Source organism: Urocampus carinirostris, chromosome 4 (assembly GCF_059441175.1).
Source record: "Urocampus carinirostris isolate Australia breed hairy pipefish chromosome 4, RoL_Ucar_1.0, whole genome shotgun sequence".
In the NCBI taxonomy this organism is placed as follows: Eukaryota; Metazoa; Chordata; class Actinopteri; order Syngnathiformes; family Syngnathidae; genus Urocampus; species Urocampus carinirostris.
Window position 1 is genome coordinate 10399335 of NC_142352.1, and position 20687 is coordinate 10420021.

At 40.6% G+C, this 20687-nt stretch overlaps 2 protein-coding genes across 2 annotated transcripts in view; one reads left to right on the forward strand and one right to left on the reverse strand.

Moving 5' to 3' along the window:
- The first annotated feature begins 2790 nt into the window (after nucleotides 1–2790).
- cln6a (CLN6 transmembrane ER protein a) lies at nucleotides 2791–19750 on the forward strand. Its single transcript, XM_088333623.1, has 7 exons — nucleotides 2791–2887; nucleotides 7526–7646; nucleotides 8901–8999; nucleotides 9152–9340; nucleotides 9895–9950; nucleotides 13583–13702; nucleotides 19271–19750. The coding sequence occupies exons 1-7, from the start codon at nucleotides 2826–2828 to the stop codon at nucleotides 19539–19541; spliced, it is 918 nt and encodes a 305-aa protein (XP_088189749.1). The 5' UTR covers nucleotides 2791–2825; the 3' UTR covers nucleotides 19542–19750.
- The window catches only part of adamts7 (ADAM metallopeptidase with thrombospondin type 1 motif 7), a 223794-nt gene continuing 222012 nt past the window's right edge, over nucleotides 18906–20687 (reverse strand). The window contains exon 25 of the mRNA XM_088333622.1: nucleotides 18906–18934. The gene's annotated coding sequence lies outside the window, so the exon portion shown is untranslated. The remainder of the gene's footprint in view (nucleotides 18935–20687) is intronic.

Here is a 20687-nt window from a genome sequence, read left to right on the forward strand (position 1 = left end):
GAATGACCTCAATTTTACGTTGACAATATCTGTGTATTTGTCATGATAGTTTGGCGCCAACCGCTGCGGGCTATCTGATTGGTTCCCTGTCATTTTTAAGCTCAGTCTTTTCACTCTCCTGTTGTCAGTCCGTCTGCGAACTTCAGTGTATACAAGGCAAACCTTGTTCGACCCTGACTCCTACTTGTCCTGTTTTTGCTCCCGTCTGTCTCTGGTTACGACCTGTTTTATTCCTGACCACGTCTGTTCTCCCGTCCCGGCTTACGACCTCTTCTTGTCTCTGACTACGTCTACTCTCCCGTTCTGGCTTACGACTCGTTTTCGACCCGGACTTGCTCTCCCAGTCCCGGTTATCGACCCGTTTTTTTCCGACCCTGACACCGCCATCGCTCACTACGGAGGATCGACTTCCGTGTTTGGATCCCAGCCCGAATCAGAGAGCGACTTGCTTCCTGCGTCCAGCGAACACCGGATCGTGGGCGCAGCCCTTTCTCTTTCTTTCAATAAAACTTGTGGTAAACGTTACGCAATTGGGTCCTGTTTCCGTCCTGACAGTATTATCTATTATTGCAACATCTATTGCAGCCTGGTCATCTTGGAAGGGGGATTACCTCATGTGCGGTCCCTTCTAAAGGTTTCTTCATTTTCCTCATGTTGAGGTTTTGAGTTTTTCCTTGCCCTCAGGTAGGTTTTAGATCAGGGGATGGTGTAATAACAGTCTGTGGTTTGCAATAATCTGTGGTCCGTGCACCCCTTTGAGACTCCTTGTGATTAAGGGCTATGCAAATAAACACGACTTAACTTAATTGAGGTTTTTGAGTTTTTCCTTGCCCTAATGTAGATTTTAGATCAGGGGATGGTGTAATAATAATCGGGTTTGCAATAATATGTGGTCTGTGCAGCCCTTTGAGACTCCTTTTAATTAAGGGTGTCACAAATAAACATGACTTCAATTGACTTTACAGTATTTGTACTAAAAAGTGGCACGACCTTAAGTGATTTGTGTTCTTTGTTTCAAATCCGTGTTATAACTCACCGACTTACACGTAGAATGTATTTTTTTAGCCCCAAGAGGTAAAAAGAATCCCTGCAGCTGTCCCTGTTTTTCTTCTCTACTCTTGGGCGACTTCCAGTTTCCTCGTATGTCAATAACAGAGCTGCTCCGAGTACACAATTACACAGTACAAATCAATGTTGGTTAACGTCCCCAAAACATTCATGTAAGAGAAATATTGATGGCTAAAAAAACATTTGGGGAATAATTTATTTTGAATTGTATCTTTATCTTGAATTCTAAGTATTGTAAGGACAGATGTGCCCCCGAAAACGAGTTCTACTAAGCAAAAGGAAAAGTACAATCATTGGAGACTCAAAATAACCAAACTTCACCATTTTTCTTTTCATTTGTTGCCCATCCTTTCACAAGGTTTTTGGAGGTAACCCTAACAGCAAGATGGCGGACAATTATGTCCTCATGTTATGAAGGAAAATAAAAGTAAAAGGCACATTTCTCGAACTACGAGTATTTAAAAAAACATGTTTATATGATAATTTGTAAACACGAATAAACAAACTAAGTAAGTATTTCTTTTAAAAAAAATGAAGTATTCGTACCACTTTAATGCTTGGTGTTTTGTTTATTGTGTGACTGGGGTTGTAAGGGGGTTTGCTTGTTGGACGGGAGGCGTTGCCTGCCAACCGCGAACTAACCAGTAATTGACCACTCTTTCATTTGATTTTACATAAAAATAAACATAAACAAGCATGTTGCGGAGATTATCGTTTAAGCGTTTTTTACCTACTGTCTCGATTACTGTAATGCACTACTCTCCGGTCTCCCGAAGTCCAAAATCAAGATACAAAATGCTGCAGCGAGGCTTTTAACTAAGACAAGAAAGTTTGATCATATTACCCCGATTTTAGCTAACCTGCATTGGCTCCCTGTTAGCTTAAGATGTGATTTTAAGGTTCTGTTGGAATTATACCAAATCATGCATGGACTTGCTCCCTCATATCTTTAAGATTTAATTTCGCCCTATGTTCTGGTACGGAGCCTGCGCTCTGAAAATGCTGGTCTACTAGTGATCCAAAGAGCCAAGAAGAGATCCGCATTCGGGCCCCGGTGCTGTGGAATGCTCTTCCCCCTGAGATTCGATTTGGAACCTCAGTGGAACTCTTTAACAGCTGGAGTTCGAATTACCTTAAAGCAAGCGTATGTATGTGGACTTTTACACTCTTAAATCCAGGCTTATACCACACACTTCTTTTCTACAGCATATGAATAACCTATATTTTATGTTGACAATATATGTGTATTATTTGTTATTGCAACCTCAATTGCAGCCTGGTCATCCTGGAAGGGGGATTACCTCATGTGTGGTCCCTTTTCAAAGTTTCTTCATTCTCCTCATGTTGAGGTTTTTTTTTGTTTTTCCTTGCCCCCGTGTGTGTTTTAGATCAGGGGATGGTGTCATAATTGTGTTGTTTGCAATAATCTGTGGTCTGTGCAGCCCTTTGAGACTCTTTGTGATTAAGGGCTATATAAATTAACATGACTTGACTTAAAATCACTTCAAATTACCGACTATTTCCTAACGACTAATGAACCACTCGACAGGAAAAGAAAGCGTTTCTCTCGTTTCATAGCTGCTTGCTGATTGGTAGATAGTGCCATTGGGGCGGGACTATTATAGTAAACAGGAAGTAAAGAGTAACCACTGAAAGATGCCTGATTGTGCGTCCTGTAAACTAAGAGTTGCGACCTCTCTTTATTTTTAAATTATCTTTTAAATTTAAGAACACGGTTAAACGCCACTGCAGCGAAAATGCAGACATTGAGAAAACGTCGAGACAACGTTTTAAGCATTCGAACAAATGGACACAAAAGGTTGGTCAAAAATCTCCCGTTTCAATATTAGAAGCTCGGCATTAGGCTGATTTGCATATAACATTATAAAGTTTGCTTTGAGCATTTTTTCTTCTGAGCGTCCACGACATGGTGTTTGCATTTAGGTCACGTTACCCCATTCTTGTTTGCTTTTGTTTTGCCAGCGGCGCGTTTACTTAATGATCAGTAAAATTGCTTCAGCCATTTGTTGTGTGTTTTCATCACACATTCTCGCTTATGAGATGGATGTTATGAATCAGAGGATTGTCCCCTCTGGTCTGCACTATGCAACCTAGTTTTCCTACTAATTAGAGCAAAGGGCATCCAGTTTTAAATGGATTTCTTCAATAAGAACGTATCGTGTTATTACTATGTTGTTACTACGTTATTACCAGTTTCAGTATTGAATAAAGTCAACCATGCACCCGCCCACCATCCATCCATCCATTGTCTTCCTCTTATCCGAGGTCGGGTCGCGGGGGCAGCAGCGTTAAAAGGGAAGCCCAGACGTCCCTATCCCCAGCCACTTCCTCCAGCTCATCCGACGGGACCCCGAGGCGTTCCCAAGCCAGCCGAGAGACATGGTCTCTCCAACGTGTCCTGGGCCGCCCCCGGGGCCTCCTGCCGGTGGGACATGCCCGGAACACCTCCCGAGGGAGGCGTCCAGGAGGCATCCTTATTAGATGCCCGAGCCACCTCAACTGGCTCCTCTCAACGCGGAGGAGCAGTGGCTCTACTCCGAGTCCCTCCTGGATGACTGAGCTTCTCACCCTATCTCTAAGGGAGAACCCAGCCACCCTGCGGAGGAAACTCATTTCGGCCGCTTGTATCCGGGATCGAGTTCTTTCGGTCATGACCCAAAGTTCATGACCATAGGTGAGGGTAGGAACGTAGATCGACTGGTAGATCGAGAGCTTTGCCTTTCGGCTCAGCTCCCTCTTCACCACGACAGACCGGTACAGGGTCCGAATGACGGTAGACGCTGCACCGACCCGTCTGTCGATCTCCCGTTCCATCCTACCCTCACTCGTGAACAAGACCCCAAGATACTTGAACTCCTCCACTTGGGGCAAGACCTCCTCCCCGACACGGAGGGAGCATACCACCCTTTTCCGACTGAGAACCATGGCCTCGGACTTGGAGGTGCTGATCCCCATCCCGGCCGCTTCACACTCGGTTGCGAATCGCTCCAGCGAGAGCTGAAGATCACGGGCTGAGGAAGCCAACAGCCCACCATGAAATATCTTTTTACTAGAAAATCACAATGACCTAGCACTGGTGAGCTATTTTCAGAACAGATCCGCTCGGATCTCAGCTGTCCTTAGGGGGCACCATGTGAAGACCCCCGCTTTATAATTTGACTAGAGCAAGTTTGAACAAACTGATTTATAGTTGTACTCATTTATGTATTTATGCACCTTATTTTTAATCATTCATTTATTTTTGAAACTAGCATTTCATTTTTGATTCCTCCAACTTTTTATTCTTTTAAATACATAAATAATTTGAATAAAGGTACGAAAACACAATGTGTTTTACATACAGAAAGCCATTGTGCCTTTAATTTGTCACAAAAGTAAAGGATGCAATTTGTTCTCCACAAAGTTTGTTTTTCAAGAAATATATGACACCACAAGTGATGCAATGCGTACGAATATAAATAAAACAGGCCTGCTCAAATTTTTGGAAGAGTTTTCCCCAGTGATTTAGGATCTAATATCAGTATTGTCACAGACACTTCGCTGCCCCTTAATGTCAAGATGTGGCTCATTTCTGAAGACGGGATTGCGCTTAACACAAAAAATACAACAGTGATCCTATGATGAAGGTGCTGTATCAGAGTCAGATCCGGAGGTTTCCCCTGCTACTGCTAACCATGGAGCAAATTACATGAAACGAAAAAAGGGATGACAGGTTGAAGCCAAAGGCTTATAAGAGGCTCGTCCCTAAAATAACTTTGGATGCTTTTTCTAACAGTTATCCAAATAAATCATCATATCTTACATTATTATAACAACACTTTTGTTTATTCATTTAAAAATTATCACATTGTTCTAATTATGATAAGCACAGTATTTTACAATTCCCTGAGATTATTTCGGTTCCCATCGTTCTCCCCGACTCCCCGAGACAAATTTTCCCAAGAACATTTCGAAATGAGATTGGACGTGTTCCAAGAGTGATTTATGAGGGCCTGACGAGACCAAGTGAGAGAAATCAGTACTGTTTCATTTGTGGGAGCAAAAACCTACAAAAAAAACAGCCTGGAGAGGGATGGGCACCGCCCAGCTGTACTTGCCCAATACACATCAGGAAGGGGTGCCCTCACAACCCAGGAGGTTCAGGGATCCGTCGACAGTAAAAATGGACAGATCTCAAAACCTTCAATTGAGATGTCTGTTTTCCTCTTGCATGAGCAGATTATCCAGCTGTTCTTTTATTTATTATCCATTTAATGGGCGCCACCAGGCTGTACTAGCGGAAGACATACCACAGGAAAGGGTGCCCCTATAGTGGTTAAGGGTTCCACGCACACACACGTATTGTGAAGAAAATATGAATTTAAATACCCTGCTATTTTGCTATTTTTCCTACTTGGAAATCATGGAGGGGTCTACATTTTCATCGTCGGTGCATGTCCATTGTGAGAGAGATAAACTAAAAAGAAAAATCCACAAATCACAATGCATGATTTTTTAACAATTTATTTTTGATGCATTTGCAAATAAGTATTTGAACACTTGTGTATCATCAAGAATTCTGACCCTGAAAGACCTGTTAGTCCTTCCATTAGAAGTCTATCTGCACTCCATGTATCATCCTGAAGCACCTGTTTGGTCCATACAATCAGTAAGATTTTAACTTGTAATATGGTGAAGACCAAAGAGCTGTCCAAACATACCAGAAAAAAAAGTCCACCTCCACAAGGCTGGAAAGGGCTACGGCGCAATTGCCAAGCAGCTTGGTGAAAAAAAGGTCCACTGTTGGAGCAATCATTGGAAAATGGAAGAAGCCAAACATGACAGTCAATCTCAATCGGAGTGGAGCACTATGCAAGGTATCACCTTGTGGGGTCTCAATGATTCTAAGAAAGATGAGGAATCAGCCCGGAACTACACGACAGGAGTTGGTCAATGACCTGAAAAGAGCTTGGACCACTGTTTCCAAGGTCACTGTCGGTAATACACTAAGATGTCATGATTTGAAATCATGCATGGCACGAAAGGTTCCCCTGCTCAAACCAGCACATGTCAAGCCCCGTCTTAAGTTTGCCTATGACCATTTGGATCATGGGAGAAAGTTTTGTGGTCAGATGAGACCAAAATAGAACCTTTTGTTCATAATTCCACTGAGTGTGTTTGAAGGAAGAAGAATGAAGAGTACAATCCAAAGAACACCATCCCTACAGTGAAGCATGAGGGTGGTAGCAGCAAGCGTTGGTTTTTTTTTTCTACACATGGGACAGGATGAGTGCACTGCATTAAAGAGAGGATGACTGGGACCGTGTATCGTGAGATTTGGGGGAACAACCTCCTTCCCTCATTCAGAGCATTGAAGATGGGTCGTGGCTGGGTCTTCCAACACGACAACGACCAGAAGCACACAGCCAAGAAAACCAAGAAGTGGCTCCGCAAGAAACATATCAAGGTTCTAGCATGGCCCAGACAGTCTCCAGACCTGTACCCAATCGAACATCTTTGGAGGGAGCTCGAACTCCGTGTTTCTCAGCGACAGCCCAGAAACCTGACTGATCTAGAGAAGATCTGTGTGGAGGAGTGGGCCAAGATCCCTCCTGCAGTGTGTGCAAACCTGGTGAAAACTACAGGGAACGTTTGACCTCTGTAATAGCAAACAAAGGCAAATATTAACATTCATTTTCTCAGGTGTTCAAATACTTATTTGCAGCTATATCACACAAATAAATCGTAAAAAAATGCATTGTGATTTCCGGATTTTTCTTTTTAGTTTATCTCTCTCACAGTGGACATGCACCTACGATGAAAATTTCAGACCACTCCATGATTTCTAAGTGGGAGAAATAGCAAAATAGCAGGGTGCCCAAATGCTTATTTTCTTCACTGTATATATATATATATATATATATATATATATATATATATATATATATATATATATATATATATATATATATATATATATATTTTGTAGGTTGATTGGTCGTAGTACTGTATATCCCTTATATTTTCTACTGCTAAGAGATTCACACCACAAGTGTTTACTACAACATAATTGAAAAATGCATTCATTTACTTTTTCATTTACCTTGTTCAAAATAAATTAAAGGTTGTCTCACATTAGTGGGTTTTAAAAATATGCCAGTCATCCATATAGATGTGCCAAACATAAGATGGGATCACAGTGACCCCATAGATAAGGCTAACATTCAATTTGGATAGTTAAATATGATATAGTCACGTGCAATTGTGTTTTGCCAGATAGACACAAAATAGAATGGAAGTCAAGTGGACCAGAATCCACTTGTTTTGTAAATATGAATATTAGTTAAAGTAGCCTTTACATTTTTGAGCTGTTTGCCAGTAGAAGATTACGGGCAAAGAAAACTAAATATTTTATATATGTGATGGATTTTTGTGTAACTGGATTCTCCTTTTTTAGTGGAGAAGTCAGTTCGAAGCAGAACTCGCCAAGGAAGAAAAGACACGACTTCCATTTAGATTTGTGGTTCTGCCTAACTTTGCAGAACTGGATTCTAGATTTTGGACGGCCTATTGTCATGGTAAGCAATTCAATATTAATCATTGGTGGGCCGTCAGGGCCTACAAATCCTTTTCTGCTGGTCTAAAAAAGATTGGAATCATGTGATGTGAATTTTATTTTGGCCATAACTACTGGTACTTATTAAATTATTCCAAATTTTCTGTCAGCTTCCTTTTAATGTTTTTCCCCTATTCGTGCTGCTTCTAGATTGTTTTTTTTCCTATTTAATTATTTAACCAATAAACTTTCACTCATTACGGAAGGCTTCAATAATTACTCTGAAGGCCTTTGTAACATAACATGTGTGTCCATAACGCTGTTGGTTTAGCCCAGCGGGTCGGGAACTTTTTTAACTCAAAGAGCAATGAAAGCAAAAAAAATAAAATTGTCATGAACCAGGGCAGGAAACTGAATTGAGAACCCAATAGCGTAACATACTCACAGTTTATTAGGGAGAGGAGGAATGCACGCACACTCGATCCGGGGATCGATGGTCGCGGAAGTGGATTGAAATCCGAACAAAAGAGTTGTCAAAATCAAACAGATCAGGCCAAAAATAAAACAGGATCAAACACAGGCAAATTCACAGAACGAGGCATTTCACAGAGTTTAACAGGAGTTTTGCAGATGCTCAGACAACCAGGCAACTCGCAAGACCGCGTTTAAGTAGTCTGGCAGCAAACTGTCAATGCGTTTCAGCTGGTGTCAGTGGGCGGGGCCAATTTGGGCGCTGTGGCAACCGTGACGGAACTTGGCGTCACAAGGCGGGGACCAATTGAGCGCCATGGCAACCATGACAAAAATAGGTTAAAAAATATCTATATATAATGTATACATTCTTTCTCTCTCTCAGAGCAAGTTCTTCAATGCATTTGATTTCCCTGTTAGATGATTTTATAATATAAAAAATAATAATAATGCCTGTGTCCCATATAAACAAAAATACGACTTAAAATTTGTCTCCCTCCGGCAGTTACTTAATATCATCAACGATGGCTTTTCTTTAAGAGTTGACTAGCAAATTTTATGGCTGTCCGTTATTTCAGACATGTGGCACTTAGAGAGAGGACAATGACAGGTGGATAATAATAATAAAAAAAAGGAAAAAGTCAGCGAGGAAAAACCCCGGTCCGACCCGACGATTGACATTTTAGGCCTGTTGTGCCCAGGCTTAACATCTTCTCTCCGTGAAGATCTAGGTGTGAGATACATGGGCCACCACTGATGTTTATGTCGTCTGGACTCACATTTTAATGTACTGTACTGTGTCTAGATCATACTTCCACTCGAGTGGTTTCCTCTGAACAAGCCGAGTGCCGGCGACTACTTCCACATGGCTTACAATGTCTTAACGCCTTTTCTAATGCTTCGGGTAAGTGAACACACCGTCAGTCTGCAGGTGGCACATCATCAGATAAGAAACGGTCTACGATCATATCCGCAGTCACCGGATAAGATTTTGAGGTTGATATATTATTACAGCGGGGACATTTTGTCTACCCCATGTCACTTTTTTGCCTTCAGTTGATTGAGCGCAGTCCGAGAGCACTACCTCGTTCAGCGGTCTACCTTAGCATCATCACGTTTGTCATGGGGGCCAGCATCCATCTGGTTGGAGATTCCATCAACCACAGGCTCATACTGAGTGGCTACAAGCTCCACCTGTCGGTCAGAGAGAACCCCATCATAAAAGATCTTAAACCTGCCTCGCTGGTACGTGACTTTGGAAATACTACATAAAAAAAAACTTCAGAAATAATACAAAAACTACAGTAACACTACAAAAAAACTTCAAAACCTCAATAAAAATTCGACTTCAGAAATACTAAAAAAAAAACAACAAAAAAAAACTACAGTAGTACTTCAAAACTAAATAACAAATAAAGTGCTTAAAACAGGGACTTAATATACTATTTTGCTCTAATTTTATGAAACTAATCGATTTCAAAAGAAGTATAACATGTCACATGCGGCCCCCGACTCCAAATAGTTGCCCAGCCCTGGAGTATAGAACATGAAATGAGTTCTAGTAGGTATGCAAAATATCAAGTCATAGGGGCCCCAAATCTAATTTTGCTTATGATCAATTTATAATTGACCGCTTTTTCCTAAGAAATTTGCCCCATATTGTCCAAAGTACAGTACACATAACAGGAACGTGCTGTAGATGTCACTGTTGCCCTAGAGAGAATGATTCTGTATTGGCTTGTAAAGGGGATGCATTTAATGCAATTTAATGACTCACAATTACACTTCTTTCTTTGCAGATTGACTCATTTGAGCTGTTGTATTATTATGATGAATATCTGGGACATTTAATGTGGTAAGTTGTCATAATAATTATCATCCAAGTCATTTTTTTGTTTGAGAAATTCTGGATACCGTTATAACCACAATAGAAGTGCTGACACCAACTGTAAAAACTCACTGCTGATGTAAAGAGTGATGTAGTTTGTAAGAACCATTTAAGTCTATCAGCCTCTTAAAGCTATTCACAAAGATCAATTAAGCACAGAACGTGTAGTGTTCCTCCCCACAATCAGGGTTGGGTAGGGTTACTTTAACTGGATTACTTTCAATTACTTTTGGATTACTCCAATACCAAATATGCTAATAAAAGACAAAAGAAACTACCGTAAATTCCGGACTATAGAGCGCACCTGATTATAAGCCGCACCTATCACATTTTAAGGGGAAAACCGATTTTGTCCATACACAAGCCGCACCTGTATATAAGCCGCATGCACCCACATCAAACAAACACGTATAAACACGGGTATGTTTACGCTCACAAGTTGTGATCTTCCTCGGCACATATATTCCACCGTTCTAAATCTTACCTCTCATACTAGAGCGCCGCTGGCGGCCCGTTAAAAAAATTACATAAATTGGCCGCATCTCTGAATAAGCCGCAGGGAAAAAAGTAGCGGCTTATAGTCCGTAATTTACGGTAAATATGAATACAATTATGACTCACAACACGTGGTAAGCTTTCTCTCCTGGCTTTGATCTCTTTGATCTCCGGCAAAACTAACATAAAATGCGACAGAAACAAAATGAAAATAAATCCAAACAGCTTGCCAACATCATTTTTGCCGTTCTATGTATTTCGTTACTCCCCAAGCCTGCACAGAATTTTATTCCTATTTAGTTTCTTTTGTCTTTTATTAGCATATTTGGTATTGGCGTAATCCAAAAGTAATTGAAAGTAATCAAGTTAAAGTAACCCTACCCAACCCTGCCCACAATTATGTAGAAATGTTGCAAAATATTCCATGCGCTGGGGGACTCAAGTGATTAAGTCTCAAAGTTTTCCTTCTAGAGCTGTGACATCATTGAAGGAATTTATCCATTTCAACATGGCTTGATTCCATTAACACAACATGAGGCAGCTCAGAAACAGATGGGGATTGTAGTAAACAGCTATTGCATACAGCTCGTTTCTGCATTGAGAAATTGCATTTTCGCTTACCCTGTCGCTGGGGGTCTTGACTGTTTTGATCGAGTTGAGTGCTTCGACCTCCAAAAGATGCGTTGGGTAAGGTTACTGGCCACTGTTACCAGCGTGCGTTCCTTCTTTGCGTTTGCCTCCTCCTGTGCAGCCCTTTGACACTACTTTTGATTAATGGCTATACAAATAAAAATGACTTGACTTGACTTGGCCTCCTTTCATCGTGGTTCGTATAATATTGTGTGTCTAGATCCCTGTTAGCGTTGTGGCGGCCGAGGGCTTCCTGTTTTGTTTGCTCCCGGTTAGCCCCCGTTATTGCCGACCGGGTTTGCGTTTTTCGCTTTAGCGTTTTTCTTTTCTGAGTTCCCGGTTAGCCTGCCTGTTCACTGCCTGTTTTTGACTGGCCAGCCTCACGTTTTTCCGCTCAGGCTTCGGCCGCCTTTCTATGATCGGTACTATTTAGCCCATGTTAGCAGCCAGTTTGCCAGCTACTCTGACGTGCCCATTGGTGTATTCCCGCCCGTTTTTGCGTTGGTCATCATACCTGGTTTTATATTTGGTTCCCGGTTGGCCTGGCTGCTCACTGCATGTTTTTGGCTGGCCAGCCTCACGTTTTTCTGCCAAGGCTACAGCCACGTTTCGTTGATTGTACCTGGTTAGCCTTGTTAGCAGCCAGCTAGCCTGCAGTGTCCATTGGTTTATTCCCAGCAGGGGACGCGGAAGTCGCTCTACCCGTTGTTGTTCCGAGTTAGCCTGGATGCTCACTGCTTGATTTATTGAGAGCCAGCCTTGCGTTTTTCCACGAAGGCTGTGACCACCTTATGTTGATGGCTCCTGCCTAGCCCCCGTTCGCTCTCCGTTGGTTATTTTTGCCAGATAGTCCCTCTTTGGTTGCTAGTTTCTTGTTGGACTATTTCCTAATGCACCTAATCAAGACAAACAAAAATTGGTGACTGGCTTGCTTGGATGCCGGTGTTCATCACATGACGTCACATCTCAGGAGGTCAAAGATGAGACAGTCTGTCTTCTTGGAAAATAATTGGAATATCTCATCTCATCTCATTAGCTACACCGCTTATCCTCAGTAGGGTCGCGGAGGTGCTGGAGCCCATCCCAGCAATCATCGGGCAGGGGACACCCTGAACTGGTTGCCAGCCAATCACAGGGCACACAGGGACAGACAACTCACTCGCTCATACACACCTAGGGACAATTTGGACCGGCCAATTCACCTGAAATGCATGTTTTTGGAATGTGAGAGGAAACCGGAGTGCCCGGAGGAAACCCACGCAAGCACGGGGAGAACATACAAACTCCGCACAGGAAGTCTGGAGCTGGATTTGAACCCACGCAGGAGGTTCCCAAGATATGAACTGTGCCGCACATGCGCTAACCACTGTCCCGCCGTGCTGCCCTAATTGGAATATACCGATGAAAATTCATGCAAATTTTAAGCAAAAAATCATGTACTATTTACTCACATTTAGCATGTTTTAGAATTTGCAATACCTTAAAACACTGCCCTACTTACGAACAATTGTTTGTAAGTTGAATTTGTCGTAAGTTGCTTCAGTGCTATATTTTGTATGGAACTATATTTAAGGTTTAAATAAATATGTTTAAGGTGTATATAAGTATGTTTAAGGTATATATAAGTATGTTTAAGTCTTGTATAAGTAACCTGTATTGTTTAGTACTAAAAAAAAATAAACATTCCATAAAATAATATGCTGCATAAAGATAAATAAAGTTTAGTTCAACTTACTTTAGGAAGATGAGCTTCAACAGTTAGGTTACTTCCTCCTCTGTGGTAAAAAGTGGCCGAAAAAAAGTGTTCCGACCATTTTCTCAACCACATCAAGCTTTGTTATTCCACTTTTATTCCAAAAGAAACTGCTCGCCTCTTCCTTACACTTTACAGCAACCATATTGAATGGATGCACGAGATATTAAACGATAAAAATGTTATAGTTCTTAGCGCGGTGGAGATACAGTATAGAATGTTTACACACGAACTAGGAAGGGGAAGCCGGATTTCTTCTTCGGGTTGGATGCTGCGTGACCTCTCACAGCGCCACCACACGCTGGTAGTGGCTGAAAGAGGCACTACAGTACTGTCCTGTACTCGGAAAACAGTGCACCCAATACAAAATCTAGTTTACGGCAATGTCCGGATATTTTTCGACGTCCCGAAAAAAATGTTCGTATCTACCGATTTTCTTAAGTCAAGTAGGGGAGTGTCTGTAATTAACGGACAATAAGTTACAGGGTGTGAGCCACAGCACAACACACTTTTTACACTGAGCCAAACCTTGATATACACATACAACACAGAATATATTTAGTTCGTATTTCCCTTTTTGTACCTATGTATTTGATTTTATTTTTATTGTGTTGTAGTTTTCATTTGTTATCAACATTGTACACCAGAGTTGCAAAAAAAAAGAAGTCATTTTTATATATATGACTATCAAAACAATCTTGAATCTTAATTTGTGTTTCAGGTATATTCCTTTCTTCATCATTCTCCTCATTTACTTCACCGGTTGTTTCACGGACTTCACACAGCAGAAGATTCCACTCTCAGGCCGGCTATTGCTTGCACCTAGTGCTCTCTACTACTGGTTAGTATTGCATCCCTCTCCCAATTTAAAAGAAAAAATCTTATTTGTAAAATTTGCCCATTTATGCCAATAATCTGCCATGAACCCGATGAAAAATCAATAGCTTTGTTAGCATACCAGCCAAACTTCTAAGCGCTACAAACAGATGGAATCACGTAAACAAGAACAAATTTGTAAGTTGAAAGGTAAATTGACATTAAATTTTGGCACCTCCAAATACAGTAATCCTTTGTTTTTCAGTGTTTGCGATCCGAAAAAAACAGCGATAGTCAAAACCTGTAAAGTAGAAATCTAAATTTAGATATTAGTAACCAATGTTCCCTCTAATTTTCCTCTGGTCTGAGCGTTCTCACAAAGTCGGTGAGCAACGCTTGAAACAACAGTGAGCAACCATAATCCCAATTATGGCAAGATAATTAATTATCAAACGTCCAAAACTTGACATCAAGTTACATTTTGCTGAGTTTCCGGCAATGCAAAATTATTTTTCTCTTTTGAATGAATTGACTCATGTACTATTGCAAAGGTTGTACGGCCTACAAACGTCGCACAAGATATCCATTTCTTTTTATTTCCTGTTATATTTTGTCGCATAATATTAACATTTTTGGGGGCTTATTTAGTCGGTTGTAAGATACAGAATTGTACTTAATCATGTTTTTTAGTGGAAGTACAATGTTGGCAACAAGATTCACTTGATATAATTGGAACATATATGTTTTTTAAGCATTTTTGAAGGGGCGGCGCTACTTCGCGGATTTTCAGTTTTCGGTGGTCTCGGTCCCCATTAACCGCGATAACCGAGGGATTACTGTATTCTATTCTATTCTCTTCTATAACATTTCACATAAGTGACCTCATCATCAATTTTTTTTACGTTATGAATAATGCGCCCTATTTGGAAGACGGGGACTAGATATGTTATGTATAGTAATACAGTAAATAGATACCCCCCCCCCCAATCAGAGAGGAAGTGTCCTCCGCGCAGCCCTTCCCCTGCGCTTTACTTAGTCTCATTAAGCGTGTCAGTCTCTTCTGCACACCTTTGAAACAAGCAGGGGCGTCGAAGCTGCGCCCAAGTGAAATGTCAGAAGGACAGGGTTGGGTAGGGTTATCTATCTATCTATCTATCTATCTATCTATCTATCTATCTATCTATCTATCTATCTATCTATCTATCTATCTATCTATCTATCTATCTATCTATCTATCTATCTATCTATCTATCTTTCTATCTATCTATCTATCTATCTATCTATCTATCTATCTATCTATCTATCTATCTATCTATCTATCTATCTATCTATCTATCTATCTATCTATCTATCTATCTATCTATCTATCTATCTATCTATCTATCTATCTATCTATCTATCTATCTATCTATCTATCTATCTATCTATCTATCTATCTATCTATCTATCTATCTATCTATCTATCTATCTATCTATCTATCTATCTATCTATCTATCTATCTATCTATCTATCTATCTATCTATCTGTTTTTGTGTTTAAAAGTCAAAATTCCAAATCGGAATTTATTTGCAGAGCACTATTATGGCAATGAATAGACACTCAAAAGTGTATGATCAGGGGAAAAAAAACCCCGTACTGTCACGGTTGCCATGGCGCCCAATTGGCCCCACCCATGTGGCACCAGCTGCGGCTCGATCATGTCGGCCTCTGGCTTCCTATCATTCCACGCCAGACTGCTGCCTAACGTGCATGACTCCCCATTTCACGTAACATAATAGGCTTTGTGTGAGAAACGGCACGCATTTGAGTCCTCATCAGGTTCCGGTTCTTGACACGAACACCAAACTCCCAGACACACACAACAAAATAAAAACAAAATAATTGACGATAAAAATAATACAATTATGGGAAGGAACAAACTAACCGTGTGAGGAAAGGGACCTGAGGGAAGCTCATCCACACTGATTGGGATGGTAGCCAGGGTTGGGTAGGATAACTTTAACTGGATTACTTTCAATTACTTTTGGATTACTCCAATACCAAAATATGCTAATAAAAGACAAAAGAAACTAAATATGAATAAAATGACTAAATTTTGTGCAGGCTTGGGGAGTAACGGAATACATGGACCGGCAAAAATGATGTTGGCAAGCTGTTTGGATTTATTTTCATTTTGTTTCTGTCGCATTTTATGTTAGTTTTGCCGGAGATCAAAGAGATCAAAGCCAGGAGAGAAAGCTTACCACGTGTTGTGAGTCATCATTTTATTCATATTTAGTTTCTTTTGTCTTTTATTAGAATATTTGGTATTGGAGTAATCCAAAAGTAATTGAAAGTAATCCAGTTAAAGTAACCCTACCCAACCCTGCAGAAGGACTATACAAATGTAAAAATGACTTGGCTTTTTAGATAATACTAAACCGCTATGCGGCACACATTTATTATTATTACATTTTTGGGGGGAGAAGTTTTTGTGCCACCCCCCACGTGACATGTTTAAATGGCGCCCCGGGTGGCTGCCCGCCTTGCCTAAAACCGCCACAGCAAGGGGCAGCACCACGGAATACATTTAGTCGGGAGAAACAAAGGCAGAGAAAGAGTAGTAAAAACACTCACGTGGTTTATGCGTCCATTTCCACGGGGGGCACCCTCACCAACACGCACCTCGGGCACATACAGAAAATCAAAGGAGAAGGTAGGGCCCATTTGTGGGAAAATGCACTGACATTGAAAAGCAGTTAAAGGAAAAAGGTTAGTCCTTTCTGATGTTTACTTGTTAAATCAAATAATTGCTTTTTCTACACAATTTTTTCTTATAATATTAATTAAAAGCCCATTTTCCTAGCGCGCAGCAAATTTCTCTGGGGATCTCACGGACGGATAAGAACTACCTACATCTGCATATTCTTTGACAAAAAATACAGGCGTCTCTCATGCCACTAGAAAATCCATCCATCTATTATGTGTAATCCTCAGTAAGGTCGCGGGGTGCTGGAGCCCATCCCATCTATCTTCAGGCAGTGGGCAGGAGACACCCTGAACCGGTTGCCAGCCTGTCGCAGGGCACACAGAGACAGACAACTCACTTGCTCATTCACACCTAGGGACAATTTGGACCGGCCAATTAACCTGTTTTTGGAATGTGGGAGGAAACCGGAATGCCCGGAGGAAACCCACGCAAGCAAGGGGAGAATATGCAAACTCCGCACATGAAAGTTGGTAGCTGGATTTGAACCCATTACCCCAGCTATGACCGTCTAGTTTTAATAAAAAACGATTTTGAGTTAGGCCCGAACTTCAGGTCAGACTGACCAGAAACCATTTAAAGTATTTAGTTCATAGACATTTTCCACTACATGACTCGTGGATAAGTGGAAGAAAATAAAAGATACTGAACAATGTCATGCTTTTTTTGCAAGAATAAATTTGGGCGATTTTCCTGTGGATCATTAGTCAAGGTCTCGCAGCACACTAGTTAAAAAACACCGCTCTTGCATGGTCTAATTGTCAAAATAGTTATTTCTATACTGCCTCTGTGGAATTGTGCAAATAACTCATATAACTTGATCCATTGGCGCATTCAATGTACAAGCTAGCCACTCTTTTCTTACTTATTCGCTAGCATGTTAATTTATACTTGGTTTATCACATTTGTCACTGGTTGAGTCTCTCTTGATGTTCCTGGCAAGAAAGCTGGTTGCGCTACTTTAATTAACGTTTCTGTCATTTTAAATCAATCAGTCTGGAGTAACTACTCGCTTCAATTATAATGAGTTCAAGGTGATTTTTTATCCCCTGTTGTCACGTTGTCCCTGGAAACCAAGTGCCTTGGTTTTCCACTTTTGAGAGATCCTTTATAACGATGAGCTCATCACTTCCGCCAAATAGTTTTCAAAGAAAAAATTCAACCAATGTAGTGTTTGTAACATAATTACACGCGTGATGAGATTTTTTTTTATTTTGTAAACTCTATTTGTAACAAACAGAATCAGCTTAAGGCAAATCCTTGCCAAACGTGTCCCTGCAGCTCAATGTCATTGTTTAAAACAGCTTCTGTTATTCGTGCCTTCAGCTCTTTTGTGTCTTTTGGTATAGGGGGCAGATAGATTATTTTTTTCACAAATCTCCACAAAACAAAAATGATCTGGGTGGCCAGAACTGTAGCAACTCTCCTAGACAGTCCAATCCACCTGTCTGGAAGTGTTCAGAAACAGTCTAACCCTGATGTTCCAGGGTGGTAGCAGCCCATACTGTTGGAAAATGAAGTCACTAGACTCTTTCTTACTCAATTTACACCTTAACCAGTTTTCCAGCATGTCAAGGTATGTCTCACCATGCCTCCTTTCATGACTGTTGCTCTTTCAGAGAAGAAAGGTCCATAGACAGCTTTCTTTAACATTGCACACAACATGGTCACCTTGAGGGAATCTCGCTGATGCCCAAGAGGTTAATGTCAGTTTCCAGTACACCATATGTGAGTGTTATGCTTGTTAACTTTGACTTTTACGTGGAAAGTCATCTCATTCCTAAACAAGCCAGTAGTCAAATCTGGCATCTTCCATCATCCGTTGCATTGCAATGCAATAGTCACGACGAGCTGGTTTATCAGTGTCCTTCAACTAACTGTAATCATCTTCTTAAGTGTCGGAACCATATATTAGTATAACTCCATTGCTGGCAAAAATATTCAGGCCGAGACATTTATTAAGTTGAAATATACTGCACAAATGTAGTGAGCCTGGCCCGGCCGCCATCTTGCTTGGTCGCCCAGGCCGAACTGACAACATTCGGGTCAGTCGGCGTGGTTTATTGAAAGGTCGCACATGCGCAGTGAATGGATGGAGTCGGACATACATATTACATTACATACAATAAACATTAAAAACGCATTAAAAACATTGGAATTAGACTGAAAACGTAGATCTTTGAAAATGTGACTATGTGTTTGTGTGTGAATTATTACTTGCATATTGAAAATAGAAAAACAGATTAAACAAGTTGATTTCATAGCATAGGAATCTGAGAAATACACAACTAAAAGTAGCCTACTGTACAATAAGACGCGCCAAACAGTTGTTGTAGGACACTGAAGTTCCCTGCTGGCTCTTCTGATCGATTTTCGAGGGTTCAACTGAAAGCAGTTTCAATTTGTTCAATCACATCATCTGAAGTTCAGGGCCTTCACGTTCATCTGTTATGAATTTACCATGCTATCTCACTATGGACTTCCTCTCTGGTGGTTCCTTTCCGAATTTTCTGTAAAATGCACGTTGAACAACAGTCCATGATTCAGTTTATGAAAATTCAGGCATCGAAACGGCTTTTCTGGTTGAATAAACGCCATTGATGGGCTGGAAAGGATATTTTAAGAAATCAATAGCCTTAAAAAAAAAACGTAACTTAATTACCTCTAAAATGACACAGATATTGCCCTGCCATTCATAGATAAGAAGATATAGGGACTTCAAATGTGCCCATGACTATTGGAAAACCCTGTATTACATGTGTCCTTTAAAGCTTTTAGCTGGTTTTGAATGTCTATACAACTGTTGTTCTGGCTAATAAGTTGCTTTTGTTTGGTTTACCCGGCAGGTACTTAGTGACGGAAGGACAAATAATGGAAATCTTCTTCCTCACCTTCGTTGCAATGGTGGCCACGGTGATTCATAAAAGACGGAATGGCCTGAGACCAGACAGCAACGGTCTATTTTTATTCTACAGTTTGAGTATTACCTTGCTTCTTGTGGCACTCTGGGTTTTCTTTCTATGGGACGACCCGGTGCTACGCAACAAGTACCCTGGGTTAGTGTATGTTCCAGAACCATGGTCATACTATATGTTGCATATAAAGCAAGATGGATGAATCAGAATTGTCTACAATTATACATTTTATGACATTTTTTTCATGTTGGTTTACGAACTGATTGTGCTTCCCTATTTTTTTCTTTTAAAATAAAGGCCTGGGATCAAGGCATACCTGTGTTGTGTTCCAGGAGTTCTCAATGGTGGGCATTGAGTCAAATTTGTCAAGAGTGTGTCTGTATGTGTATCAGTTGACCACATAGGGGCTCTATTACCTGTGGTGTGTCTTGGGCAAGTACAAAAATAAGCATACTCAGCACAATCATTTTCAGTCCCTCATTCCTGGATTCCTGTCTCACTGATGAATAATAACCATGGCATACACCTACTTTTTTGGAGCCACTATAAAGTACTTTCGCTTATTTTCTTTCTTTGTCCGCCATATGAATTATTCATAACTTCAACCTATTTTCTGAACTAAAACCTCATTTCTTTCATACTTGATGATCTGAACATTTAAATGCATCAGAGTGCGTCAATGAATGGGCTTTACCGTACGACTCGTTCTCAGTTTGATGCAGATTATTCCGAATTGGCGGTGAATATTAATAGCTCAATTTAGAAAACGTACAATTATAATTGTGTAGTTTGCAACCTATCATTCTGCTAATGTTCATGGAATTTCAGGAACTGTCAAAAGTTTTGGATTTTGAAAACTGATGTTCCCTACACATTTGCACATTTCATGTGTATACCCCATTGGCAAAATATATTGTTTACTTTTGGGGAGTATAAGGCAACCCATCTTTTTTGTGTAAAAAAAAAAAAAATCGAAAAAGATAACATTAAAATTTTAGAATCACATAGATTTGACCCTCTTTTCTGCCTGCAGGAGCAGGCCAGGTAGGGGGGGGGTGCTAAAAGTCTGCCTGTCAGTTATACAAACAGACATACACTTAGACCAGGTGTCTTAAACTCAATTAACCTGAGGGCCACTTGAGCTAGGGTCAAATCAGGTTTTCCTCAAAAAGTTTGAATAGAAACATCCTGTTTTTGAATATCATTTTTTTGAATTCCCGACACCAAGGTTATCAAACTCATTTTGGCTTGGAGGCCACATTGTAGGAAAAAAACAGATGAGGCCTGACTAGTAGATGAAAGAAAGATAACAAGAGCGTAAGAGAGAGAACAAAAAGTGTGCAAATTA

Bases quoted from the DNA above. Each gene is read 5' to 3' on its own strand.
- cln6a (XM_088333623.1), top strand. From the start codon at position 2,826: ATGCAGACATTGAGAAAACGTCGAGACAACGTTTTAAGCATTCGAACA. The intron at 9,951-13,582 runs GTAAGTTGTCAT...TTTGTGTTTCAG, and splicing joins TATCTGGGACATTTAATGTG to GTATATTCCTTTCTTCATCA. The intron at 13,703-19,270 runs GTTAGTATTGCA...TTTACCCGGCAG, and splicing joins CCTAGTGCTCTCTACTACTG to GTACTTAGTGACGGAAGGAC.